The sequence below is a fragment of the Nannobrachium achirus genome (genome assembly GCF_963921795.1).
Source record: "Nannobrachium achirus genome assembly, chromosome: 9".
Taxonomy (NCBI): Eukaryota; Metazoa; Chordata; class Actinopteri; order Myctophiformes; family Myctophidae; genus Nannobrachium; species Nannobrachium achirus.
In genome coordinates this window covers 39,349,758-39,376,280 of record NC_137818.1, presented here as the reverse complement: position 1 = coordinate 39,376,280, position 26,523 = coordinate 39,349,758, and the positions used below count along the sequence as shown (strand labels likewise).

At 41.9% G+C, this 26,523-nt stretch overlaps 2 protein-coding genes across 2 annotated transcripts in view; one reads left to right on the top strand and one right to left on the bottom strand.

Annotated features, from left to right (window-relative positions):
* The first annotated feature begins 1,538 nt into the window (after positions 1–1,538).
* On the top strand, positions 1,539–9,326 carry tegt (testis enhanced gene transcript (BAX inhibitor 1)). The gene is made up of 10 exons (XM_080732518.1): positions 1,539–1,660; positions 2,655–2,764; positions 2,881–2,989; positions 4,091–4,211; positions 4,431–4,479; positions 5,120–5,217; positions 6,084–6,163; positions 6,293–6,393; positions 6,821–6,896; positions 8,345–9,326. Exons 2-10 carry the CDS (start codon positions 2,709–2,711, stop codon positions 8,366–8,368), a joined length of 714 nt encoding a protein of 237 aa, XP_080588644.1. The 5' UTR covers positions 1,539–1,660; positions 2,655–2,708; the 3' UTR covers positions 8,369–9,326.
* Positions 9,327–12,547: 3,221 nt separating this feature from the next.
* Positions 12,548–26,523, bottom strand: part of nckap5l (NCK-associated protein 5-like) — a 33,152-nt gene continuing 19,176 nt past the window's right edge. The window contains exons 3-13 of the mRNA XM_080734000.1: positions 22,637–22,777; positions 21,796–21,864; positions 21,587–21,625; positions 21,233–21,352; positions 20,906–20,998; positions 17,519–20,475; positions 16,738–16,867; positions 16,340–16,412; positions 15,438–15,716; positions 13,966–14,117; positions 12,548–13,535 (exon numbers count right to left, since the gene is read on the bottom strand). Of these exons, the coding sequence (XP_080590126.1) occupies positions 13,275–13,535; positions 13,966–14,117; positions 15,438–15,716; positions 16,340–16,412; positions 16,738–16,867; positions 17,519–20,475; positions 20,906–20,998; positions 21,233–21,352; positions 21,587–21,625; positions 21,796–21,864; positions 22,637–22,777 (4,314 nt within the window). The 3' untranslated portion in view covers positions 12,548–13,274. The remainder of the gene's footprint in view (positions 13,536–13,965; positions 14,118–15,437; positions 15,717–16,339; positions 16,413–16,737; positions 16,868–17,518; positions 20,476–20,905; positions 20,999–21,232; positions 21,353–21,586; positions 21,626–21,795; positions 21,865–22,636; positions 22,778–26,523) is intronic.

Sequence of the window (26,523 nt, the reverse complement as noted above, 5' to 3'; positions counted from 1 at the left end):
AAGGTGCTAAAATAAAAAATGATCAATTTTAATGTCAATGTGTATTTCTTCCATTAGTAATTTTTGTGAGAATGATGAATAGAGGGGATATGTTTTAAAGACAGGCTTCAAACTGCGGTGTGTACAGCATTGTGTAGTTTGGTTACATTAGCTTAAACTTTGCCTTTACTGGTTAGACTACACTTATAGGCTAAGTGTTTTATGATTCAATCCTGTGTCCACTTGCTGGCCATCAGTAGTTTTACAAAAGGCCCAGTTGTTAGTGTTTGTGTCAGAAACACAAAAATATGTTTTATTCACTAACTACTCTTGTTTGAGACGGCCAGTGTTCTAACACATTTCACGATATTCAGGTAAGTTATCCATTCATTTCTGCCATAAAAAAACTAAATTGGTGGAGGGAATATAGTTCTTAGTTTTTATACTAAATATATTTAAACCACTTTAGGCCTAAGCCCTATTTCAAATATTGTGTGTGTGTGTTGGGGGGGGGGGGGCAGATCTATAAGTGTGCATAATGTGTCCCATCGCACTGTGTTATATGCTTGTAGATCTGCTATTTTCACTAATTATATTTGTTGAAATGTTCAGGAAAAAAATAAGTTGATTTTGGGGGGAGATGTGTAGGCCTACATTTCAATCATTGTAATTTGTGTTTTTGAATACCTAAGTATATTTAAAAACAAGTAGGCTACTCCAGTACTTATAAGTACAATTTCTTTGACAGAGAAACTTTCACAAGTTGTAATATTTGACCAGAAGTAGGCTACTTGTGTCCACCCACCACTGCTCAAGGCTGTACAGTCAGTGTACTGTACTGTACACGGGACGGGAGTTCGTGCAGAAAGGGTTAGATAGAGGCTGGAGCTCCTCTAGAATGAGCCATGAGGAGTTGCTCTTTACTCTGCTGATAAACCCTTATAATGACAATCCAATAAAGACTTTCTAAACCACGAATTCACAGAGGGGCTCGTCTAAAAAACCTTTTACGCTCTGGACAACCACAACATGAAACATGACTACAGCAGTCGGCAGCCATTTTAGGTGTACCAACAAGCAGATTACCGTCTGCGATACACCAGGAAGTGTCATTTAAATTTAAATATGTGTCACTCGCAGAATCAACGATTCAACGCCACTACACTGTGCCAATGATGGAATAGAATAGTTTTCGTTTAAATACCGCGCACGTACGCACGCGCGTACACACACACACACACACACACACACACACACACACACACACACACACACACACACACACACACACACACACACACACACACACACACACACACTTACTTTGACTTCCTGGGTGATTTCATCATCTTTATTTTTATTCGTTTTTTAGAACATAATTGTTCCAAATTGTTCTATTATTATTATTTACAGTAACATATTTTTTTTTACACACGATCTCATCCATTATCAGAGAATGTCATATATAAATATTACATAAACATAAAGTGTATTTTAGTTACATGCTCGTCATACGTATTTATGGGCGTTCCTTGGATAACGTCATCATCATACCAGCCTGACTGACAGCTTACGTTACTATTTTCCCCCAAGGAAAAAAAACACAGTTAAAGCAGGAAGAAGAAAGCAAATTAAAACTGAAACAGACTGAAACATAGTGAGGAGGAGAGCCTAGCATTGAGTAAGTTGTCACAACATTTCGCGTATGTATGCCTTATTTCACACAGTTTATAGTTGTATGGTTTATCGACGAATAAAAGACACGTCGAACGGTTGTTGACACATTACTAGACGTTAGCTGGCTAGCTTTCTATAGCCACTCAGCTAACGCTAGCTTGTTACGCTAGCACTTTCGCTCTCTCATGCGCCATTAACATAACATTTCGTCTTTTTGTGATATCTTGATAAATGTTACTAAAAATGGTAAATGTTTAAACATAGCTAGTTATGTTTTGTTTGTTGTTTGTTGTACCTAACGTAATGTTACCAGTAAGGTTGTTGTTGTTAGCTGGCAGACTGACAATCAAAACAGCCAACGCTTGACGTTGTCGTTGTTTAAGACAGTTCTCAAACTTTTTCAAGTCAAGACCCCCATTTGAAAAGATACCAGGCCCAGGGACCCTCATAAGAGAAGATTATTACGGCTCTAGCACTAGCAGTGCAACCATTTTAATTTCAAGGACCCAAAGTTTGACACGCATTAGGCTACGGACCCCCATTCTATCTCTGGGACCACAATGTATATTGTAAAATCAATGTTAATTTAACTATGAGAGTGTACAAATGAAATGGGTCAATTTGGTTGCATTTGTACACTCTGAGTTACATACCCTTAAGGGTCCATTTGGTTCCTAACTATCATTTAGCTGGGGCCCCTCTGGTCTCTGGAAGCCCCTCAAGGACCCATGGGGGTCCCAGGACCCCACTTTGAGAACCAATGGTTTAAGATTGCAAACTCCCACCAGGTATCCGTGTCAGTCTGATATAATAACCTGCTGTGTTTATCTGTCAATGGAGGTGTCATAAGGATACACTAGAATAGTTCTGTAGCGCCGATTTACGGCCACTCGTGTTACTTTGATCCCAGTTGTTAGCTGCAGATGGGTTGTCTTGAAAACATTAAGACTCAACTGTTAATAATCTACAAATGTGTGTAATCTGTACTCCCTCCTCAGGATAGCAGAAGATCAAAAGTAAATCTGTACGGATCTCAGTGCCCAGGTTCCAACATGAACGTGTTCGACCGCAACATAAATTTTGACGCTCTCTTCAAGTTCACCCAAATGTATGTATGAGTAGCAAAGTGTAACTGGCCATGTACGTACGCACCGGAACAACCAGAAATGCATTGCCTCCTTAGATATTTACAGGCATACATTGTCCCGCATGCTTTGTTTCCAGCCCTCACTCTACCCAGGTGCACCTGAAGAATGTCTACTCCAGTCTGGCGGTGTGCATGTTCGTGGCTGCAGCCGGCTCCTACGTGCATGTTGTCACTCGTCTCTTTCAGGTAAGACTGATATCATAGATAGCACAACAGGACTTGGAATTCCCCTTCAAGTATTTATATAACATGGCATGACATATATAATAAGATCTGAAGATGTTTTTTGGTCTACGTTTTTTTTTGTGTATATCATCCTCATCCTGACATACGAGCGATGCAACAAGTGAGATAGTCATTAAGATCCTGTCATCAAATGCATAATGAGACCCTCATTACTTTCTATTTATATAACAGTATAGTGAGACTCCCATCTAGTGGTTGTTTTTACTAAAGGAATGGACTAGAGGAATTATTTAAGTCACATGCATACTGTGTGTTTGGGCAGGCGTGTGTATGGAGGAATTATCTAAAGGAGACTGTGTTTGTGAGTGCACAAACGGTAGCTTGATGAAGCTTCTTGTCAGTTTGTTAGTCATAATAATCATTAGTTGTTTATGCTTCTACTTAATTTGATTGGCAGCCTCTAAATGACATGCAACACTAGATCAGATGACAATTTTGTAGCCAGTCCACTCACTCACTGGCTGTCAGAAACCTGTTTTGGGGTGTATGTTAAGAAAGGTTCACCCTCTTAAATACAAAGTAAATGCATGTTAAAGCTTAGCAGAAAGGGGAAAGGAGCAGATTGCTTCAGTGCACAAAGTTGCCTAAGCCTAGTACTTGAACTAGATGAACACTCCTGGGTCTCCTATTTTAACCCATATCCTCAGGATGACCTGGGCCTGTCCCAGACACACATAATGCAACAGCATGTCTTCTTATCCACTCAGCCACAGCAGGCACCACAACAGCCAACCCAAGATGACCTGCAGGTCTAAAATAGTTCCCTTCCAATTTGTGCACTAGGGGGCAGTGTTACATTTACTAAACTGAAAATAAAACCTGGAAACGGATCCTGTTTTAAATCACAGAAGAACTTTAAATTCTTTTAAAATCATAGACCTGTGACATCAGCAGATATATGCGGTTGTGTGCATAAACAAGCCGCCATAAAACAAAGTAGCAGCAGGTACAGTGTTCTCAAGATGCTGTAAATAAATAGACACGTTTGTGAACAAGATTTCACATGAATAACATGCTCATGTAATAAACAATGTTTTACAGGGGGGGATTCTTTCTCTGCTGGGTTCTCTGGGGATGATGTTCTGGCTGGCCATGACGCCACACAGCTATGAGACAGAGAAAAAGAGATTGGGCATCCTCGCTGGCTTTGCTTTCTTCACAGGTAAACTGATATAGCGCTGATTGGAACAACAATAACATTGTAATGGTCATTTACAATAGGCATGATACTACACACGGTATTCTGGAGGATGGCTAATTTCACAGTATTTTTTCTTTCTTATAATTGATATCACAATTGAGTGTCAAAATTAAGTTATTTTGTTAATATTGGGGATCATGTAAACATTGGCTGTTTCTTTTTTTTTTTCTCTCTCACCAGGTGTTGGCCTGGGCCCTACCATGGACTTTGTTATTGCTATCAACCCAAGGTATGACTGGGTGGACCTTAGCACAGCATTTTAGTTATGACAGGCTTGTGTGAAAAAGTAAATTCTTTTTAGTTTAAGGTTATAGGTTAGACAATTTTAGTGTCACATACGTACAAAGGCCAGCAGATACCTTGAACCTTGAACTGTGGATGTATTATTGTTGTTGCCACATTTGTGTGTGTATATAATATATGTGACTGTTTATTATTATTATTATTTGTCTTGAAATGTACTAACGTTTTAAGGCTCCGTACAGACATTTGCAAGAGATATCATGTCCGTGTCGTTTGAGAATGAGGGGAGGAGGGTGGGTCCAATTCATTCTCAATGGAGGTCACATGGTTTTTTGTCTCTTGCAAATCTCTTGGCCAAAAGACAGCCTTCTGTTGAGGAAGAGACTTGGAAGAGACATGAAACCACGTGACTTACATAGAGAATGAATTGGACCTGGACCTTCCCCTTCCCTCCTCATCCTCAAACGATACGGAGAAGATGTCTCGCGCTCATGTGTGATTGCGGCCTAAAACATTCAGTCCTCAAGCTCTTAGCTATCTGACTGTGGAACTTAATGCCGTTTGCAAGCCAGTAGTTTGTGCTTACGGACAAGTGTGATCTTTGCTCTGTTGTTTTCCCTCTGCAGCATCATTGTGACAGCGTTCCTGGGAACGTCCATCATCTTCATTTGCTTCACTCTCAGTGCCCTCTATGCCAAGCGCCGGAGCTACCTCTTCCTGGGAGGTATAGGCATCTAGTTGATCCATCTCATTAAAGCCCAAGCCACACCAATGCAACTAGTCCAACTCCTTGCAACAACATAGTTTTAAGGATGCTCCACACCAATGCAACTCCTTGCAATGGCCTTTGGGGATAATGGTTGCGAGTAGTTGCATGCAACCGTTTAGTTGCAAGGAGTTGCATTGCGACTCATTGGTGTGGTTTGGGCTCAAACCACTAGATTTAGTCTGATGCTCCACAGATAAATGGGGAACAGACAATAATATTATTATTTTTTTGGAGCAATATGACAAACTAGTGTGCCAGCACTGCACAACCACCCGTTTCACTCTGATTGCATATAAATTATATATACTGTACTTTACCCACATTGTCCAGCTCATAGCTACCAGGAGTGCACCGTTTGGCTGGTGTAGACGTTGCACAAGAGTGAAGCAACAAGTTGTCATCTACGTTGATATGCCTTAATAGTGAACTGAGCCTTGGCTTAGGAAAGTCATGCTGTAACAACCTATTTCTTAAAAAACTAAAGCTATCACTTCCAAGAATGTCAGTCAGCAAAGTAGTTTGCAGAGACAAATGCAAACTACAATAGCATTCTTGATCAAGAGTAAGCTGCAGACTGATTAGCAAACAACACAGGCCCTTCCAAAATGTGTCATCACCTGGCTATCGAAACTAAAATGTCTTACGCTCATTACACAAACTCTGTGTAATAGTGTGAACTTGTTTTACATATTGGTACAACTGCCCATCACCATGCTGCCCCCTTACAACTGCACCAGCTTTACTGAAGTATGACAAATGTCTGTTTTGTATTTTACTACGTATACCTGCCCCAAATAAATGCTGTGTTTTTTTATCCTCAGGCACTCTGATGTCTGGCCTCTCCCTGCTGTTCCTGATGTCTGTGATGAATATGTTCTTTGGCTCTGTCATGCTGTTCAAGGTACCTGAACCGAGCTGTGACATTTTGACAAGTGGATTCTTATAACTTGTTTGCAGTGACATTGAGTGTGAAGAATCTGGAAAGTGACTTTGAAACTTATTTTCTCTTTTCTGTTCTCCTTCCCAACAGGCACACATGTACCTCGGGCTGATCATCATGTGCGGATTTGTCCTGTTTGACACTCAGCTCATCATTGAGAAAGCAGAGAATGGAGACAAGGACTATATCTGGTAAGGATTTGCATGGTAACAGATTGAGCCTGTTATTTGAGCCTCATATCATAAGTCAACAGACTGAAATAAAGATGTGAAGAGTTTTTATTCCCACAAAAAACATGCAGTAAACGGTAGAATGAAATGAGACTACTGTTGGGCTGTACAACCTGATGCTCTTTTTAATACGGAGTGTTGGGGCATTCTGTTTTCCTGGTGGTAAACAGTGACAACGAAGTTTAAATGTTCAGCCAGTGATGGTTGTCACAAGCACTTTGAGTGATAATTTGTGACTTACTGACACAGAAATGTGGCCTTTTGTTAACAGCCTGCTGGACCCTTAATATTGTCGAAGTATTATTGTGTGATGAAATATTGCAAATCATGGTGTGTGGATATGTGTGTATAAAATAAGCATGACTTATTTTTTTAATTTTTCTTAAAGGCACTGCGTGGACCTGTTCCTTGATTTTGTCACAATCTTCAGGAAACTGATGATTCTTCTTGCCATGAATGAGAAGGTACCATGTTTATTTCATAACTCTCTCCTTTGATAGAGAATTCCTTTTGATTGTTAATTTTAATGATCACTATCTCCGCCAGGAGGCCAGATGATCTTGCAGAATCGTTGTGGTCTGTCTGCAGATGCAAACTACTAGACTGAATCATATTTCTTGTGCACGGTGCCAGCCAGCCAAGGAACTCAATTTCCAAATATTTCCGGTCAACAACTGTTACTTATGTGAATATACGTATAACCTCAGACCCACGGTCCACCATGGTGTGGGATATAAGCCCAAGCTATGTAGCGTAACTAGCCAATCGGCTGCAAGCTGTACTTCCACTGTATGGGATCGTTACTACTTAGCTCATGTCCCTCTGTGCAGCTGTGCAACAATATTGCAACTTGGTTGATAATTACTTTTAAAATTATATATTTTTCAGTGAATCTTAGTCACACAAATTGTTCTTGTGAAGTACTGTTTGGAGAAGATTATAAAAAATTTAACAACTCGGGAGAGCAATCAAGAGACAGCAAGACACACACACACACACACACACACACACACACACACACACACACACACACACACCGCCAGACAGTAACACAATATATATACATACGTATATTTTACAGCTGAAACAGATTTTAATTGTGTGACTAGTCCTGTGCCCGGTGGGGTATGCATACTCACAGTATATGAGGGATTAAATGTAGGTGTCTCAGAAGTAATGTTGGAGAACTCAGACCAGTGCCTGTTGGGCAGAACAGTCACCATTGACGTGCAGTTGTGCAATACCCGTTGTATCAGTCTGTGATGTCAGCATGCAGACAGCCATGGTGGCAACACTGTTTATTATCAGTGATGTCAGCACGCTCCTCTCCAAATTTGGGCACTGTTTCAGCATGCGGCTGTTGGTGGCGACACTGTTTAGTATCAGTGATGTCAGCATGCTCATCTCCAAATTTGGGCATTGTTTCAGCAAGTGGCTGTTACCATGAAGGATGTCAGCATGCTGATCTCCAAATTTGGGCATTGTTTCAGCATGCGGCTGTTACCATGGTGGCGACACTGTTTAGTATCAGTGATGTCAGCATGCAGACAGACGGCGGACGCTGGACGCACAGACATTCGCTAAATTAATAGTTAGATATTGCATGCTGCTGTGAAATGGTTTCATGCTGAGCCAATTATGCACTCTGCTATTGCATAATTTCAGTTTGCACTGACCCTAGTAAAGTGCCGGAGTCTGGTCTGTTTATACTACTGCTGAACTCTGAATAGTTTTTTAGGCCATAATAATTTAACATAAATGTTGTCCTAGTGATGACAATAGTACTGAAGTAGTGTGAAACCACACTACATTTTAATGTGTTCGCTGTCCAAAGACCTGTCTCAGTACAGCCTGTCACTTGCTGTAATGGTCTTTATATTTAATACTTCTCTTTTTGTGTGATGTTTTCCAGGAAAAGAAGAAAGAGAAGAAGTAGATGATGCAAAATCTTGTGGAGTTTCAAATTAAAAACAATCTAAGAAAGGCACAAATTGCAACGCAGCGCTGTTGGTGCTTTCACTTTGTCTTCAATTCTTGAAATTAACTCCTATGTGGTCTTATTATTCTTATTATTATTGAAGTTTCTTTGATTTAATAACTTACAATAAGGGTTGAATGTAAGTTTTATGGTAAACTAATGCTAGTCCTTTCTTGGCTGTGAATGGAAAGTAGACTAATGCTGCAGTGATCAAGCTTGGCCTATAGAGGGGAGTGCTGCCCTGAAAAGGCTCCCACAAGCCGAGTGGCATTTCCTAAGGTTTTCATATTGTTATTTAGTGCCATAAAATAGGTTATTTGAGCATTTGAGACTGATTGTTTTTGTTTGAAGTTATGTAATTTCAGTTGATTTGCCTATTTATACAGTTTCCCCTAAAATCTCTTCAGTGGAGTTCAGTGGAAGAAGAATCCGTTTCCCATGATATTCCCAATTCGGGCCGCGAACCTCTAGTATTCCCAATTTAACAATCTTTTGAGTTTATTTCTCACTTGTGATTATTTACCACGATGTTGACCAACATTTTGAGAACAACACTGGTAAAAACCAGCAGTCAGCCTCATCTGATCCTACTGGTCTTTGCAAATTCTTGAAGACAAATGTTAAGTCTCCTGGTTGGGATATGACTGGCTGGTGTAAAGATTTGTCATTATCTATACATGGTCTAAATGTGGAAAGCCAAGACAGGCCAGCTGTTCCTATTGCTCCCATGTCTTGGAAAATGGTCTAAAATACCTGTGCTCTATTAGTTTGCCAAATGATGTGATGTTAACCTTAATTTTTTGAAGATCTGTATACTGTGAAGAACTTATTTTATTGATGTACTATTGAAAATCTAATAATTTGATACATTTGCTCAAATAAATTTGTTGAACGTGCTCAACTGAGCTGAAATTTCTTTGATTGTTCCTTTGTGCTTTTTCATGTAATGTTAGCCAATGAAAACCAATAGACAAATTGGGATATTACGATGAAATAAACATTTGTGTAAAGTAAGCAAGTACATTTACTTCAAGTACTCTTAAGTATAACTTTGAGGTTTGTTACTTTTCACAACTATTAGATTTACTTTTAATTTGACGAGTAGAAATGGGGCATTCTGCATAATGAGTACTTTTACGTTTGGTAATTATTTGATGCTAAAACGTTTGTAATTTCTAATACTAGACCTTTACTTGTAATAGAGTATTTTCTACATTGTATACCAGATCTTTACTTGTAATAGAGTATCTCTACATTGTGGTAATGTGACATTTTTCCTTGCGCCTTAAGTGGTGTTTATGGATGTTCGTCTTCAAAAGATGCTTTGCAGTAAAAAGTAGGGCAGGCCGCCTTTGGTGGGATTTTAACCAAGGAGCTTGGGAACTTGTAGTTGTAGACTGTAGAGAGTGTCTTAACACAGTGAGCCACCATGCTCCTTGTTTTGTTGCCATTTTACTTGGTTACTACGGTGGTTAGGGTTAGTCTTGTTGTTGGTCTTCAAAACATGCTTTGCATTAAAGAGTAGGCATCACTTAATGGGATTTGAATCTAGGAGCTTGGGAATGTGGAGAGTGTTTTAACAGTGAACCACCAAGCTCCTTGTTCCATTGCTGTTTTCCTTGGTGGAAGGTGGGGGAGCTCTAAAAATTATTGTCCAGGGGCCCTCGCGGGGGTTAATCCGTCCCTGAGTGGTTTCATGATCTTTCAGCCGAGAGGTTCCATATTCAAACCCCAGTCTACCTGTAGTTTGATGATGGAGTACTTTATTTGTAAAGATATGCATGTGTAACTCAAAATGTATTTGAAAATGCACTGGGCACCTAATTTATCTGTGTTTGGCTGGCTAGCTTATATCTGACCCGAATTCAAGAAAGACGATCGCTGTCATTTGAAATGATCACCGATCAACAAGTTCTCTTGACTCATCATCAAACGGTCATATGATGGGATCAAATCCCAACACCAGTACCTCTGCATATGAGCAATTGACAGATTTGACACGGATGGTTTGATTTTTTTCTCCTTTAAATGTCCATTGACATTGACAATGCATTGGGCGCTTAAGGTCAAATATTTCAAAAACTACAAATTATTTCAAAGTAAAAATCTCAAGCATTCATGTCCACAGTAAGGTGGAATTTCTGAATTGTGAATCAAGTTGCTCAGTTAAAGTATGTAGGAACAGCAAGGTGCCAAAGTTTTCAGATTTATGTTTTAAAAGTTAAATATCTCCAAAACTACAAAACATTTCAAAGTAAAACGTTCAAGCATGTGTGTCCACAGTTAGGTGAATTATAAAAAAGTATGAATGGAGTTTCTAGGTGAACGTGTTTTTTTTAGGTGCGCAAATCTGCCATTGAGCCCCATGCTAATTTTCTGAATTTTGTAAAGACTATATCTCTAAAACCATGAAACATTTCAAATATTCATTTTCAGGCAAACACTTCCTCAGTAAGATGAACATGATAAAGTGTGAACGGTGTTTCTAGGTGTATGTTTGTAGCTCTAGTAGCTTGCCAAAGTTTGTATTTTTTCCATTGACAATGCATTGGGCGCTTAAAGTTAAATATTTCTAAAACTACAAATGATTTCAAAGTAAAAGTCTCAAGCCTGCAAGTCCACAGTAAGGTTACATTTTAATGTGTGATTTTACTTTGAATTTTTTGTAGTTTTGGAGATAATTAACTTTTAAAACCCACATCTGATAACTTTGGCACCTCACTGTTCCTTCATACTTTAACTTAGCGACTTGATTCCACCTTACTGTGGACATTTATGGTTGAGATTTTTACTTTGAAATAATTTGTAGTTTTTTAAATATTTAACTTTAATCGCCCAATTTGCCTGAAAATGAATATTTGCAATGTTTCATGGTTTTAGAGATATAGTTTTTACAAAATTCTGAAAATTAACATGGGGCTCAATGGCAGATTTGTGCAGCTCAAAAAAAACACGTTCACCTAGAAACTCAATTCATACTTTTTATGATTCACCTAACTGCCGACACACATGCTTGAACGTTTTACTTTGAAATGTTTTGTAGTTTTGGAGATATTTAACTTTTAAAGCGTGTCAGGAGGGAGGGGGGGTTATGGTGGAGGGTGGGGCGGCCCTAAAAAAGTATCGGCCAGGGGCCCTCGTGGGGGTTAATACGTCCCTGGCGTGTATATACAGTATATACTGTAATATATATACCACTTTACACTCATGGCATGCAGCAGGGACCCATTTGTACTAGGTCATGGAACCATTTTTGTGGGTCACAAGCAAAAAAAAAAAAAAAAAATCTTAAATAGATTTACAAAAACTAAAAAATCTATCGAATATGTTCATTAAGAAGTGAAAATAGCTGATCTACAAGCTCACAACATGTAGCATCGTGACACATTGTGAGCTTGTAGATCAGCTATTTTCACTATTTTGAGTCCCAAGAAGAAATCAAATTTCTCTTTTGGGTCTCGAGCTACAAAGATTGGGAACCACTGAATTATAGGCAGAGCCCCATACTGGTTTTGTTTTGAGAAATTCTAGTGACTCAGGAATAACAAATTATGTAAATTGCAGTACATTGATACTTTTACTTAAGTAAAAAATATGAGTATTCCTTCCAACACTGGAAATAAATGTGCAATTACAGGTCATGTAAAAACTGCCAATGTGATAAATTAACACAAGAACTAAATCAAAACAGTTTAATTAGAAAGTTGAAAAACCGGCAGTTGGTACATACAACCTCTAGTAGCTAGGGAACAGACAGCAACAGAGATGTTTTGACATAAGATATGAACATAATCTACTAAGCAATGAGACGCAATTTTCACAAAGATTACAAAAAGATGACAATTGCAAATGATGTACATTTCACTTAAATAAATAATAGAAATACATATTCATTGAATAGTGTAGCCATTTCTCTTTTTTTCTATGATATTATTGCTGGTATATATTACCTTTGAACGTATTATGATTTAAACAGACATATTCTGGCAACCTCTTAGTCGCAGAAGAAGAAATAATCTCAACATGATCAATAAGTTGTTTATACATTAAAATTGTGATGCATGAGTTTAGCAATTAAGAGTCACAGACATGAACATTCTTTTTTCCCCCCATCTTCTAGGAGTTCAATAAGGAAATACTATTTCTCAGTACATTATGAATGAACTGATGTTGAGAACAAAACAGAATCATTGGTACAGTTGTCAGTTATTGAAATGGCCAGCGAGTTATTGCTGCCAAGAAATACCTAATACAAATCCTGCTAAAAGGCTCAGAAAAAACAAATCAGGAATGAGGGCAAAATTCAGCCAAAGAATTGTTTTTTCAATCTGGGGTGACAGTTTGTGTGATAATCTTTTATCTTGCCCAAACCTTTTCGGTAATCATACATTTTCGATTACTGTTAAGTGTCCACAATCAATTTAATTCTATGAAAAAAGTGAAGGTGAACAACCTATATCATTTGGGTGGCTTTTGGCTTCGTGTTTTATTAGAAATCCTGAGGCGAGAATCCATCAATCAATCCTTCCAGTAGCGACAGAGTTGAAGAGCTGATGATGACGAGTTAGCATCATCAAGAGAATGTACTTGGGGACTTCTGCAGAGCACAATTCTTTTCCATGTTGCCCCAAAGATGTTTCAGCAGCATCACAGTACAGCTAGCAATCAAGGGAGATGTTAAAAAGTGTTGCTCGGCTATCTTGTGTCATCAAGTCTTGGGAATTATGGCTAATTTATACGTTGTTGTAAGACCGCGCCACCCACCAGAAAAAGCTATTTTTAGTGAGTGACACGGATGCGCAACAGCATATAAATTAGGCTTCAGATCAACATTTGCCTGTCCTTAAGCCCCCCTCCAGTTCTGTTATCCCTGGCTGCCGCAGGACGACAGGCTGTCGTAGAGAGAATCGCTGAGCGACTCGGGGGTCTCTAGGACCTGAGGGCGACTGGGGGAGAGGGCCTCCTCAGGCCGTTCCCTCAGCAGCTCCAGCCCTGCCTCCCTGCTCATCTCAGGGACACTGGGAGTACGAGTCTTTCCTCTGCGGCTCAGCCCCGACTGGGCAGGGACGGGCAGGCTGCCTGGGTCGACCACATGCCCCGAAGATGGACCTCCAGGCTTCACACTCTGTGCAGACGCAGAGAGGCAGGGCACATTTTCAGTCACACACCACAGTTTATGTAACAAGTTTAGGTAAGAACAAAATGGTTACGGGAATCATCCAATTGTGAATCTTTAATATTCACGCCATTAATAATTCATTTCCAAGGGGAGAATGCACTGCTGTGTTTCTACATTATGCAAGCTGTGAGTGCAGGTTTAAGAGCATAGACCTACTTAACTGCTTCTCCTATGATTGCTAAAGTATTTCTAGTGTAGTGCTGCTGGCCTGGAGAATTCCCTTTAACATGCTGCTTTCCAAGCATTGTCCTAAACGCCATTTGTCACTGTGTTGGCTGTAGTACTGTGTACTAAAAAACCCTCAAAGCTCAATTCAGCTTGGTTTGAAACGAAGCAAGATGTTACTGAAAATAATTCTCCATCATATTAAACTCACCCCTCTAAATGGAGATCCGTAGGACACCGTCTCTTCCTCCTCTTCTTCCACGGCAAGGTACACCTCAGCGGGCCCGGCAGGGGCCTTCAAGTTGGGGAAGGTCCACGTCTTGGATCGGGGGGAGAACATGTTTGCTCCATGAGCCTCCTTGTCTGCAGACAAAATGGATAGCTTCCATTAAAACAAGTGTCCAGCATGTCAAGCCATTATGTACTGAATCAAGATCCCTCACAAAGCCTAGAGGGACTTTCTTGTTTGTGGCAGTGGGTCAGTGACAAAATGGGGTTGGCAAGATCACACATTTTAAAATCCTATTTTAAAAGCATGCATCGGGTTTGTTAAAAAGTACATTTTGTAGTAATGTTGGTTTCATGTCATTTGAAAAGGCATTAGAAATATTTAATGTTTTATATACTTGAAGTGAATGAAAGTGTTCTGTTCTCATAATAATTTTTGCTTTATTTAAAATATCAAATTAAAAATAGATTATTATCTCTAAGGCCTGACATCCCTGTTACAGGGCTGTGACAGGCCCTGTATAGTCTCTCGATTACAGACTTCTGCATTGCAAGTGAAAAGAGCGATCGAACTTTTCCTTGACGATGGCTAGCCAGATTGGGTCCTGTCAAATGGATGTCAGGCCCTGTCACAGCCCTCTGACATGATACTGTACTGACCATGATACTGACATCATACCAACATACTGACATGATACTGACCACTGACGCATCTACAAGTTGTTGGCTTGTAGATATGTTCTTTTCAGCAAGTAAAATCATCATACAGCAGGCTTTAGTAGCCTTTCCAGACATACTTCCACCTGTACAAACCCCATTGAACACTTACAAATCTAGATTATACGAATCATTATACGAATAAAAAACACACACAATTCAAAAACAAGGCAGAAATCACATATGGACACAAAAACATTAGTGTCACATCACTGACAATTTTAAGTTAACTTGACAAATATACTACTGACTGGTATGTACAGTTTAGTACATTCTCTCTCTGTCTCTCGCTCTCTCTAGTCTAGTGTGTCTAATGTGCATAAAACATAAACTGCATCTCCCAAAAACATAATCCATGAAAAAGAACAAGGTGGCAATGATAATTTAACAGTTAAAGGGATTACTTTCTTCCAAAATTCCCCTTGAGCAGGATTTAAAGGAAATACAAAACAACTTAATGTATTCCAAGGTCAATGCCATGCACATACTAATTAGAGCTGTAGCATGTCTATAATAAGCACATATCCATGGCATTACAGCAAATTAGGATATCAAAATGCATCCAGATTACCCTGTTGGTTAATGTGGTATCCGATGTGGCTTTGGTTGAACCCTGGTATTATGTACAGTGGGTATAACAGTCCATAGTTAGCGTAACACAATTAAGAAATATATATATTACGAAAAATAAAGAGCAACAGTACATTTCTAAATAAAGCACAATTCTCAGTGCAATACCTTCACGGATGACATTGGCGGTGCCCCGTCCCTCCAGCATGGAACTGTACTGAATGGTGGGGATCAGCTGCCTGTGCGGGGCATAACACTCGTCCTGTGAGCTCATCTCCCTGTCCAGGGTGCGGGCCCGGCGCGCTACCTTCCCCGGGGAGCCAGAGGCATGGTGCTCCGCCCCGGCCCTGGCCTTAGACAGGCTTCTCCCTGCTGCACCACTGCTGCAGTCAGGCAGGGGGAAAGTACCGATGCCACTGTCCAGAGTGTATGTGGACGCACCAGAACCTGGACCAGGAGAGGGGAGGGCATGAGACCACAATGATTCACTACTCTCACAGACAGGGGTGTCACACCAAATTCTGGGCCCTGGGTACTTTAACTATTGAAAAATAGCAGATATACAAGCTCAGAGCAAGCTTGTAGATCTGCTATTTTTGAAAAATCGTGAAAATCTTTGAATATATAAGGTTTTTTGAAAAACCCATGTTTCTATGTCAGTGGTGCTCAAACTTTTTCATGTGAAGGACCCCCAAAATTAATGTATTTGGCCACGGACCCCCATCTCAAAATATTTCGTTCCAGGGACCCCCCAGAAGCGAAAATTTGATTTACAAATGTCTGCTTAAAAAATACATATCAAAGATTTACACACATTTTCACAACTTTTCAAAAATAGCAGATCTATAAGCTCGCAGCGTGGCAAGTAGAGCTTGTATATCTGCTATTTCTCAATAGCTAAAGTATAAAATCCACCTTGGGCCCTAGTAACTCAGTCCCACTTTCCCCCCCTTGTGACGCCCCTGCTCACAGATATGAATATTCAAGTGGTCAATGGTGGTATTGAACCATTGTACACATTTGTTTTGTTTCCTCAGCACAGATACATTCCTAGTAGGTATCCTTGTTACCTGCAAAGTGCTGTGAATGAACTGGATCTGCAAGGTTTTCATCAGATGTTACGTTGGTGATTCCATCTGATCCCTGTGTAAAACAACAAATAAATGATTGGCTTTAAACAGTGAACCCACGCAGGGCAACTCAGCTGAAATGTGCTTGATCTGATGGCATGAATGCTGTGAGATCTTAATTAACACCGTTTACAGTACATACTTCTGCTGATGTAATATTATTTGCTTTAAAACATTTGTTTTAAGTCATCAACTCCATCATCATCTTGTGTTTTCTCATTGGTTGTCTATATACAGTAGTGTCTTGTGTTCCATATCCATTTAACAATGTAGATGAGTTATTTGAGCACCTACTGTACTAACAACAGAGGGTGCTCTAATGCGACCACACTATGTACCTTTTCAATATTGTCCCTGCTGGTGGTGTGGCTGATGACATCACTCTGTTGACTGAACACTGGTCTGGATGTCTTACAGTCAAAGGACAGGCGTCGCTGAGGCACACTTATCATGTCCTTTCCATCCACTCTGCACACGCACACGCGCACACGCACACGCACACACACACACACACACACACACACACACACACACACACACACACACACACACACACACACACACACCTTTCTTTAGTCCCAACTTTAATAAAAAAAAAAGTAAAAGTAGGGATTGTGTAAGTACCACTCACAATAATTCTCACCACCTTACACATCAGAGTGGACACATTCCTTACAGGTTAGGACCATAATCTTGTAAATACATGTCATTTTCTAATCACAGCCATATACAGTACATAGATGGATGATTTTGGATTTTTTTTTAGGCTTCATATTTATTAAAGTTTTTTCTATACCTTTTTTAAGAGTAGACAATGTATACCCTTTGCAGTTATATTAATAAAGAATATATTAACTTTGACTTTTTCTTCTTTTTTTACATGCCGTTATATTTAGCGTGTTGTACTCAATGAAGTTTCAACTTCATACCATACTGAAATTAACTGAATCCAGTGGCTTCCTCAAAAATAAAACAAACCATGGTACAGTATGCTTTGGAATGGTTGATAGTAATGTAAAGAATAGTATGAGTTGCAGTCAATAAGGTACACATACCAGATATGGTATGAATATCCATTGTACTGTACATCCCTTACACTGGCCCCTCAACACCTCTCACCTGTTAAGCAGCTGCTGCATGAAGTTGTCAGAGCGCGCTCCCCTGTACATGACTGCCAGCTGTCCCTGGGCTTGGTCCATCACCACCTCGCAGGAGTGACCCCTTCCCGACCTCTCCACGTATGCCCTCTCCTCCTCCAGGGCCCTCCTCAGGCCCTCCGCCTTCTCCATCAGGGTGGAGATGTTCAGACCCTCCACCCCTTCTTTGCAGCGAGAGGCCACCTTGACGGGATCCTTCCCCACGGATGGGATGTTGATCTTCCACTCCCGCTTCTCATCCTTCACTTTGCCGGTGTCCGCCTTGCGGCTCAGTGCCGGCAGCTTACTTTTCTTGAGGCCAAACCAGCTGGCTATGCCATTGGAGGTCTTCTGCTTGACCTCAACCACCGGCACGCCTCGGTCCTGCTCCTGGAGCTTCAATACATTCTCTTCGATGCCCTTCATCACCTTCTGCTCGATGGCTGACTGCAGGCTTGGGGTTGGCTGGGGCGCCTTGGCATCCTGCGTGTCCGATGTCGGAGGCCGAGGGGGCGGAGGGGGGAGGCTGTCTCCGTACATTGGGTTCTTCTTACCCTTCCCGCCAATCTTGGACCTCTCCTCTGATTTGGAGGAGTAACGTGGGCCATCCACAGGTTTTCCACCCCTGTGGACCGAGGGGCCCTGGCAGGGTTTGGATGGTGACTTGGGTGGGATTTTGTTGGGGCTGCTGCTGCTGTGAGGACCGAGACCGTGTTTAGCGGTGTAGGCCAGATTCAGGGAGCCAGGGCACTTCATGTTGTTGCGCAGCACCTGGGGGGTGTCTGTGTTTGGGGACGGGAGGCCAATTTTGCTCTTGGGGCTTTCTGTCTTAGTCACACACAGCTCTGGCTTGACCACAGCCGGAACAGGGGGCAATGATTTATTACCCGGCTCGTGCATCTGAGAAGAGCCGTGGTATTTCAAACTGCTGGAGCTACTTTTAGGTTTACTGTCCAATGAGTCTGAATATTTTGAATGTCTCTGCTCATCTTTGTGTTGCTCGGCGGGCCGGTCCGCTGTCTTACTTCTTTCATCGGCGGAGCCGACATTGCTCTCGTTGCACGGCGCGCTTGTGTTTGCAGTATCAACCGGTCTTAGATTGACTTGCAAATCCTCAGAGCTCCTTAGCTTACCCAGGGCAGCCAGCCTGTCTTTGAATGCATGGTGGCTTGAGTCAGCTGGGGACCTCCCTGAGCCGCTCCCAGGCCGCTTAGGGATGGATGAGGGATCACTCCTCTTGGCTGCAGGGGGAGGTGGAGGCTGATTTACATCAGATGCCTGCATGCTAGTGTCCCTCGCTTCTGTCTCCTGTTTGTTGCGTGCGTAATTAGCTCTGCCCTGAGCTTTGTCCAGGCCAGATGAGTTGGGTAGGCTGTGATGATTGACCCAGACAGGGCTCTCCGAATCTTCATCCTCCTCCGATGATGATGACGAAGATTCCGAGGCAGAGGAGGAGGACTGTTTGCGTTGCGGAGGAGGGTTGAGGACGCTTTCTGGTAGTGACTTCACTAGCTTCCGTTCACCACCACCCACCTTGGTTTGAGAGGGGAGTGTGGTTCTTTTCTCAAGGCCCTGGGTCGAGTCCTCTCCTCTGGTACTGGTTGCTATATCAGAGATGTTTTCATAGTGAGGGACCCTCTGAACTACCCTAGGTGAGGAGGATGAGGAGGTGGCAGTGGCAGAGGGGGAAGAAGATCCCTGCTTAGGGCCGGCACTGGCCTTCGGCACTGAGAGGCTGCTGTAGCTTATGTCTTTAGCCGGAGGGGAGCAGGTGTCCTCCGACTGGGGCGGGGAGGTGGGGGCGGAGGCGGAGTGTGTGGCTGGATAGGATTCAGACCTGGAGGGTGGTGGTGGGGGCTGCCTGCATCTCTCTGTTGTGGTGGCTCTACGTGTTGGGACGGGGGAATGGTACACCTCATAGTTGTTGGTGCGACAGGGGATCCTGGAGTTGCGGGTGAGCTGGGGACTCAAGCGGACCGGGCTGGTCGAGGTCTGTGACTTCTCCCCTATGGCAGGGATCTTGAGGAACTTAAGCAGCTTGGACGGCGAGTTGACTGCTGTGGTCTTGACATCGCTGAGGCAGGAGGTGCTGGGGCTGATGGAGGTGTTGGCCCTTGCACAGGAAGCCTCCCGCTCAGCGCTGTCTCTCTCCGGGGCGGAGGGGTCTCCTTGCACCAAACCATCAATGGAGGCTACGCCGTTGGGAACAGCGTCTTCTGCCTCCACCTCACAGTGGACATTTGGAGTGCTTTCTTTCGCTGGGACGGGCAGGTGGGAAGCGGGGTAGAAACCAGTCAGCTCACAGGAGGTGGTCCCCCGTGGGCCTCCCTCTGCAGTGTCCTGCCCACAGTCCTTTCCCTCCGCCTCCACACTCTGATCGGCTGTTTCCGGGACTGACGCAAGGGGGGTGGTTCCTGTTGTTTGCTGGTGTCTGTCATTCTTGATGCTCTGTTTTGACAGGAGGACGGACTCTGTTGTGCTCTTGGCGTGACATTCAGTCACAGCGGCCGTGGCGTGGTTCTGGGCTCTCGGGGGACTGCAGACGTGGCTGCAGGGCTTGGAGGAACCGTCAGGGCTTTTCTTTGAGTGCAAACAACATGGGTTCCCTCCTTCACACTTCACCACCCCGTCGCCGTTCACGTGCTGATGCGTGTCTGCTTCAGAACACGAGCAGTGGCAGGGCGCGTGATGGGCTTTGCACGGCAGCGGTAGGGGGTCGGCAGTGGCTAGGACGGCCTCGGTGGACATGAGCACCTGGCTGTAGTCACAGAAGGAGAGGCTTGTGGTGGACGGGTGGAACTTCAGAGGGTCCGTCTCCTCCATTTTGCGCAGGACCTCCAGGATGTGTGCTTTCTTCTTGAAGAAGGGGGACAAGGCCTCCATGGAGGAGGCGGGCCCCCGGGGCCCAGGGGAGGTGTGCTGTGTGCGGTAGCCATTTCCCTTGGGACAGAAAGAGATCTGTATCAACATCCCGCTCACAACCCGAGCCCAGCAAAATAATGTATCAAAAAGCTAAGACCTTTGAATGCAGCAGTAAAGGAAACGAGTACCAGGGAGATTAAGCCGCAATGGCTCTCTGCATTACAATAGCAGAATAGGGTTTTAAATGTCAGAGCATCACCATCAATTACATCATACACAGGTGGAGTGCACCACTGGAGTCTAGTCTTTCACTCTGAGCCTACAACATAATCCCCCTCACACACACACACACACACACACACACACACACACACACACACACACACACACACACACACACACACACACACACACACACACACACACACACACACACACACACACACACACACACACACACACACACACACACACACACACACACACACACACGCTTTGTAATCATCACCTTGGCTTGTGCTTCAGTCTGTGCATGTTCCACCTGTTTGGCAGAGTCATTGTGCAGCTGTGTATTGTACTCTGGGAGGGGTCCCGACTGGACCTGTAACAGGAGATTCACAAGGCAATTATGACTACATTGTATACACTACACACTATTGTGAACACACACTCCACTAAGAGTCACATTCTCCTGCTGTGATTTGGGAACAATATAGAGCAATGGTGGAATCAAGTACGCAATGTTTAATTAAGGAAATGGAACCACAAAAAAGAAAGAGAAATATGCTGCTATTTGGTGACAACAAAAGGTGCACAAATCAACAAAAGTGTTCACCTGGTAGTTGGCAGTGGGGTGGTTGGGCAGCTTCTGCTGGAAAAGCTCACACAGCGCCCGGTTCTGTCTCTCCAGGTCAAACACCAACATCTTCAGCTTGATGCACTCCTCTCTGAGGTCCTAGATCATAACACACAAGACAATGAATGGACCTCAGTGCTGGTCAATATTCAATTCATAGGCAGTTTGTATGTCATTACAGACAAACACTTACAACAAATGTCAAAACATTTTACAAATCTAAAAGCTCAGAATGCGGCATGTCACAGTGCGTTGTGAGCTTGTAGATAGGCAAATGTCACCATTCATCGTATAATGAAGTACAGTATATAGAGCTGGTTATGGTAATTTTACCTTTTGGTTTAGCAGAGCTTGGACTACATGGTTGGCGACCTAATGACGAGAGCACAAAGAGAAGATGACAAAAATAATGTTTTAGACACTTATCGAGAGCGACAATATGCACATTTTAGAACTACGTCATTTATTATAAATAATTAATTCATAAATGCAAAATCTAGAGTAGCATGGATGTAGAGTTTTGCATCTATAGTGATACTCACCTCATCCAGGCATCTCTCATAGGCCTCTCTTTGACTCTCATTTGCCAACAACAGAGCCGAGTTCTCAGCCTGGAAGAAATGGAAAATGAAAAAAATCTAATAAGTAAGAAAATAATGACAACCGTTAAAACAGGTCTTTATTTAGTAAATGCCCTTTCTGTTTATTAAGAAGTTAAAGGAAAAAGTATATCAAAGCAGCCAGCCATGATCAACAGCTCTACTTACCCCCACTGCTTTTGCATACTGTGCATATACAAAATGTGCTTATGTTTCTAAATTGTATTGCATTGACAATTCTATGAACAATTCTATTGACAATTCTGGGCAACGCATTATTACGCATTATTTTGTGCTTTAACTATTGAAAAATAGCAGATATACAAGCTCACAGTGCGGCACCGCATGCCACGCTGCGAGCTTGTAGATCTGCTATTTTTGAAAAATCTTGCACATTTGTGCAAGTCTTTGAATATTTCAAATCCTTCTAAACTGTTTCTATGTCAGTGGTGCTCAAACCTTTTCATGTGAAGGACCCCCAAAATGACATGTATTGGCCACGGACCCCCATCTCAAAATATTTAGTTCCAGGGACAAACGTTACAAATGCTCGCTTTAAAAATACACATATTCAAAGATCTGCACCCATTTTCACGACTTTTCAAAAATAGCAGATCTACAAGCTCGCAGCGGCGCTGTGAGCTTGTATATCTGCTATTTTTCAATAGCTAAAGTATAACATGATTAAGTCCCCTCCACCTTGGGGCCCTAGTAACTCAGTCCCACTTTCCCCCCCCTTGTGACGCCACCTGCTCATAACACATGACGTCTGGCATCCTCTCACCTCCAGCTCTTTCAGTCTGTCCACCAGCTCACTGCTGTTGTCCTCCAGGTAAGACTCCACGTCTGCCTCTTCGCCCTCCTCGTCCGACCCAAAGTCCTCATCGCACATTCTCTGTTCTGTCTCGTCAGACATTGTTCTCATCTGGAAGGAAGTAAACAGATGTAGCATTCACGACCATATTATCATCATCATCATCATCATCATCATGGTCACACCAACACTCGTTAAATGAGACACTGTTCTCATCTGCAAACAAGGTGGGAAAATGAAGCCTAAGCACCACTGGAATGCTGGTTCCCTGCGGGCTTGGTGATCTGGCAGAATACCAGCCCCCATTCTGATGATGTAATCCATTCTTAAGACCACGTTTGTCCGTTAAAAAGAGTGAATGTGTGTGGTTCATTGTGGTGTCAGTCACTGGCTGTTGGGTTAAAACATGTGGATTGCCTCTGCATCAACGAGAGAGAAGTTGGAAATTCCGTCCAGCATTGTCCCTCATATCAAATAATGTATTTAGTCTTCTTATCCATCTTTTAAAGGATGTTAAAGTGGAATCTATCGTCAACACAATCTCTCTTATTCTCATCTAGAAGAGATTTTATTCATATTGGGGATGAAAATGGGGATGAAACCGTATTTCCTTCGATGTTGGAGGTCAAAACAAACGCTAACAATGATTTGCTAATGCTATTTGAACCAGATGTGGTTTACAAGAGACAGTGTTCTCATCTGAAAGACATTAGCTAGCATTCTCAACACCATCACACTCTTTACATAACAACCAGCACAGGCAAGGCATTCTTTAGCAGTGATTCTAAAACGTTTTAATTTTTAAGACTCCCAGCTTGGTATGCATTAGGCGCCTGGAATTCCCTCAAGGACCACTATCTAGTGTTTATTAAAATGATTCAAGGAAGAACTCACTTCAAACTCATCACTAACTAGAAAAATATTGTTCCTTCGAAACAATTGTGGGCTCGCTTCAAGCCAGAAAACAATGGCTATAAAAGTACAAAACGTCAAGATCGCAGGCAGTGCTCTCTTTGACGTTACTGACGTCAAAGATTGGTCCATTTTGTTCCAAAAATGTGTTGTGCAAAAGTTGACCCGCTGGTGGCGCTATAACAGGCCAATGTAAGAAGGGTGATATCTGTTCCTTGACCTATTGGGAATGTGCTTGCAAGATTTCACGCACATTGCAGGCTGTGTTCATGATTTGAGGTGTTTTTGGCTTTGGCCACTTTATCGCTGCTTGCAGCTATATTCATTATTATTATTTTTTTGTGTGTGTGCACTTCATAGGCATATTAGATAAAGGTCCTTAGATTGTGTGTAGAATGTTTCATGCAAATTGCAAAAAAAAAATCCTAACGGGTTTAAGCGTTTCACAAACTGCTCAAAATGATATAGCGCCCCCCTTTGGCCAATTGGGGTAAGATTGGTTTTAGTGATATTTGGACTAACACTCTACATCTTTGCCAAATGCCATGAACATGTTACTTTGCATGTATGATTTAGAGGCAGAAGAATAATTTGCATAAAACTGCAATATTCATTGAATTTATTTAAAAAAGCATGTTTCAATTTTAAAGAAATCCGATCTGACAGATCTTTAGATATCGGTCCAAAGTTCACGTAAAAACAGTTTTGTGCACGTGGAGCGAAAATTCCAGAATAAAAGCGGGTTTACGCGTTTTACAAACTGCTCAAAATGGCGGAAAATCGAAGGGCGGAGCTTACTTAACAACGACACAGATGTCTTCCGCTTGAGTCAAAGCACGCGTGTAACAAGTTGCAAGTCTTCAAACGAAACGAGTCATGACTTATGCCCGTTTGAAGTTTGAATTTTCAAAAGCTTCGTATAGCGCCCCCCTTTGGCCGATTGGAATAAAATTGGTTTCAGTGATACTTTGACTAACCCTCCACATCTTTGCCAAATGCCATGAACGTGTAACTTTGCATGTATGATTTAGAGGCCGAAGAATAATTTGCATAAAACCGCAATATTGATTGAATTATTAAAAAAATATATTTCACTTTAAAAGAAATCCGCCGAGACTAGTTTGACCGTATTGGTCCAAAGTTCATGTGAAAAAAGTTTTGTGCGTGTTATGCAAAAATCCCAGGAGGAGATAGATTTTTACTGTTTTTCATATAATTCAAAATTCTGGGGGATCTAAAGGTCAGAGGTCAAAAGTCAGAGCGTAAAAGTTGTTTGGCATGAGGAGACGCATACGTGTATACAGGTTTCATGGCTGTACCTAAAACACAGCATGAGCTATACCTGTTCAAAGTTCGCACTTTCGAAGGCTTCCTACAGCGCCACCATTTGGCCGATTGCTATAAAAAACTAGAAAAATATTGTTCCTTCGAAACAATTGTGGGCTCGCTTCAAGCCAGAAAACAATGGCTATAAAAGTACAAAATGTCAAGATCGCAGGCAGTGCTCTCTTTGACGTTACTGACGTCAAAGATTGGTCCATTTTGTTCCAAAAATGTGTTGTGCCAAAAGTTGACCCGCTGGTGGCGCTATTATAACAGGCCAATGTAAGAAGGGTGGTATCTGTTCCTTGACCTATTGGGAATGTGCTTGCAAGATTTCACGGACATTGCAGGCTGTGTTCATGATTTGAGGTGTTTTTGGCTTTGGCCACTTTATCGCTGCTTGCAGCTATATTTGTTATTATTTTTCTTTTTGTGTGTGTGTGCACTTCATAGGCATATTAGATAAAGGTCCTTAGATTGTGTGTAGAATGTTTCATGCAAATTGCTAAAAAAATCCTAACGGGTTTAAGCGTTTCACAAACTGCTCAAAATGATATAGCGCCCCCCTTTGGCCAATTGGAGTGAGATTGGATTTTGTGATATTTGGACTAACACTCTACATCTTTGCCAAATGCCATGAACATGTTACTTTGCATGTATGATTTAGAGGCAGAAGAATAATTTGCATAAAACTGCAATATTCATTGAATTATTAAAAAAGCATGTTTCAATTAAAAAAAAAATCCGATCTGACAGATCTTTAGATATTGGTCCAAAGTTCACGTAAAAAAAGTTTTGTGCACGTGGAGCGAAAATTCCAGAATAAAAGCGGGTTTACGCGTTTTACAAACTGCTCAAAATGGCGGAAAATCGAAGGGCGGAGCTTACTTAACAAAGACACAGATGTCTTCCGCTCGAGTCAAAGCACGCGTGTAAGCAAGTTGCATGTCTTAAAACGAAACGAGTCATGACTTATGCCCGTTTGAAGTTTGAATTTTCAAACGCTTCGTATAGCGCCCCCCTTTGGCCGATTGGACTAAAATTGGTTTCAGTAATACTTTGACTAACCCTCTACATCTTTGCCAAATGCCATGAACGTGTAACTTTGCATGTATGATTTAGAGGCCGAAGAATAATTTGCATAAAACCGCAATATTGATTGAATTATTAAAAAATTATATTTCACTTTAAAAGAAATCTGGTTGATCAATCTGACCGTATTGGTCCAAAGTTCATGTGAAAAAAGTTTCGTGCGCGTAACGAAAAAAACCCAGGAGGAGATAGATTTTTACTGTTTTTCATATAATTCCAAATTGTGGGAGATCTAAAGGTCAAAGGTCAAAAGTCAGAGCGTAAAGGTTGTTCGGCATGAGGAGACGCATACGTGTATACAGGTTTCATGGCTTTACCTCAAACACAGCATGAGCTATACCTGTTCAAAGTTCGCACTTTCGAAGGCTTCCTACAGCGCCACCATTTGGCCGATTGCTGTAAAAAGTAATAGCACACGTCGCCACAGTAAGCTGAACACATTGATGTTTTTATTTTCATTTTCTCACTAAGTATGTAGGAGTAGAAAGGAACCGAAGTTTTTTGATACTTGCACTGACTGCCTGCCTAGT

What these genes read in the sequence shown, in the direction of transcription:
- tegt (XM_080732518.1), top strand. Translation starts at nt 2,709, where the DNA reads ATGAACGTGTTCGACCGCAACATAAATTTTGACGCTCTCTTCAAGTTC. An exon ending in CTCTTCAAGTTCACCCAAAT is followed by an intron (nt 2,765 to 2,880) that starts GTATGTATGAGT and finishes CTTTGTTTCCAG; the next exon opens with CCCTCACTCTACCCAGGTGC. An exon ending in TGGCTTTGCTTTCTTCACAG is followed by an intron (nt 4,212 to 4,430) that starts GTAAACTGATAT and finishes CTCTCTCACCAG; the next exon opens with GTGTTGGCCTGGGCCCTACC.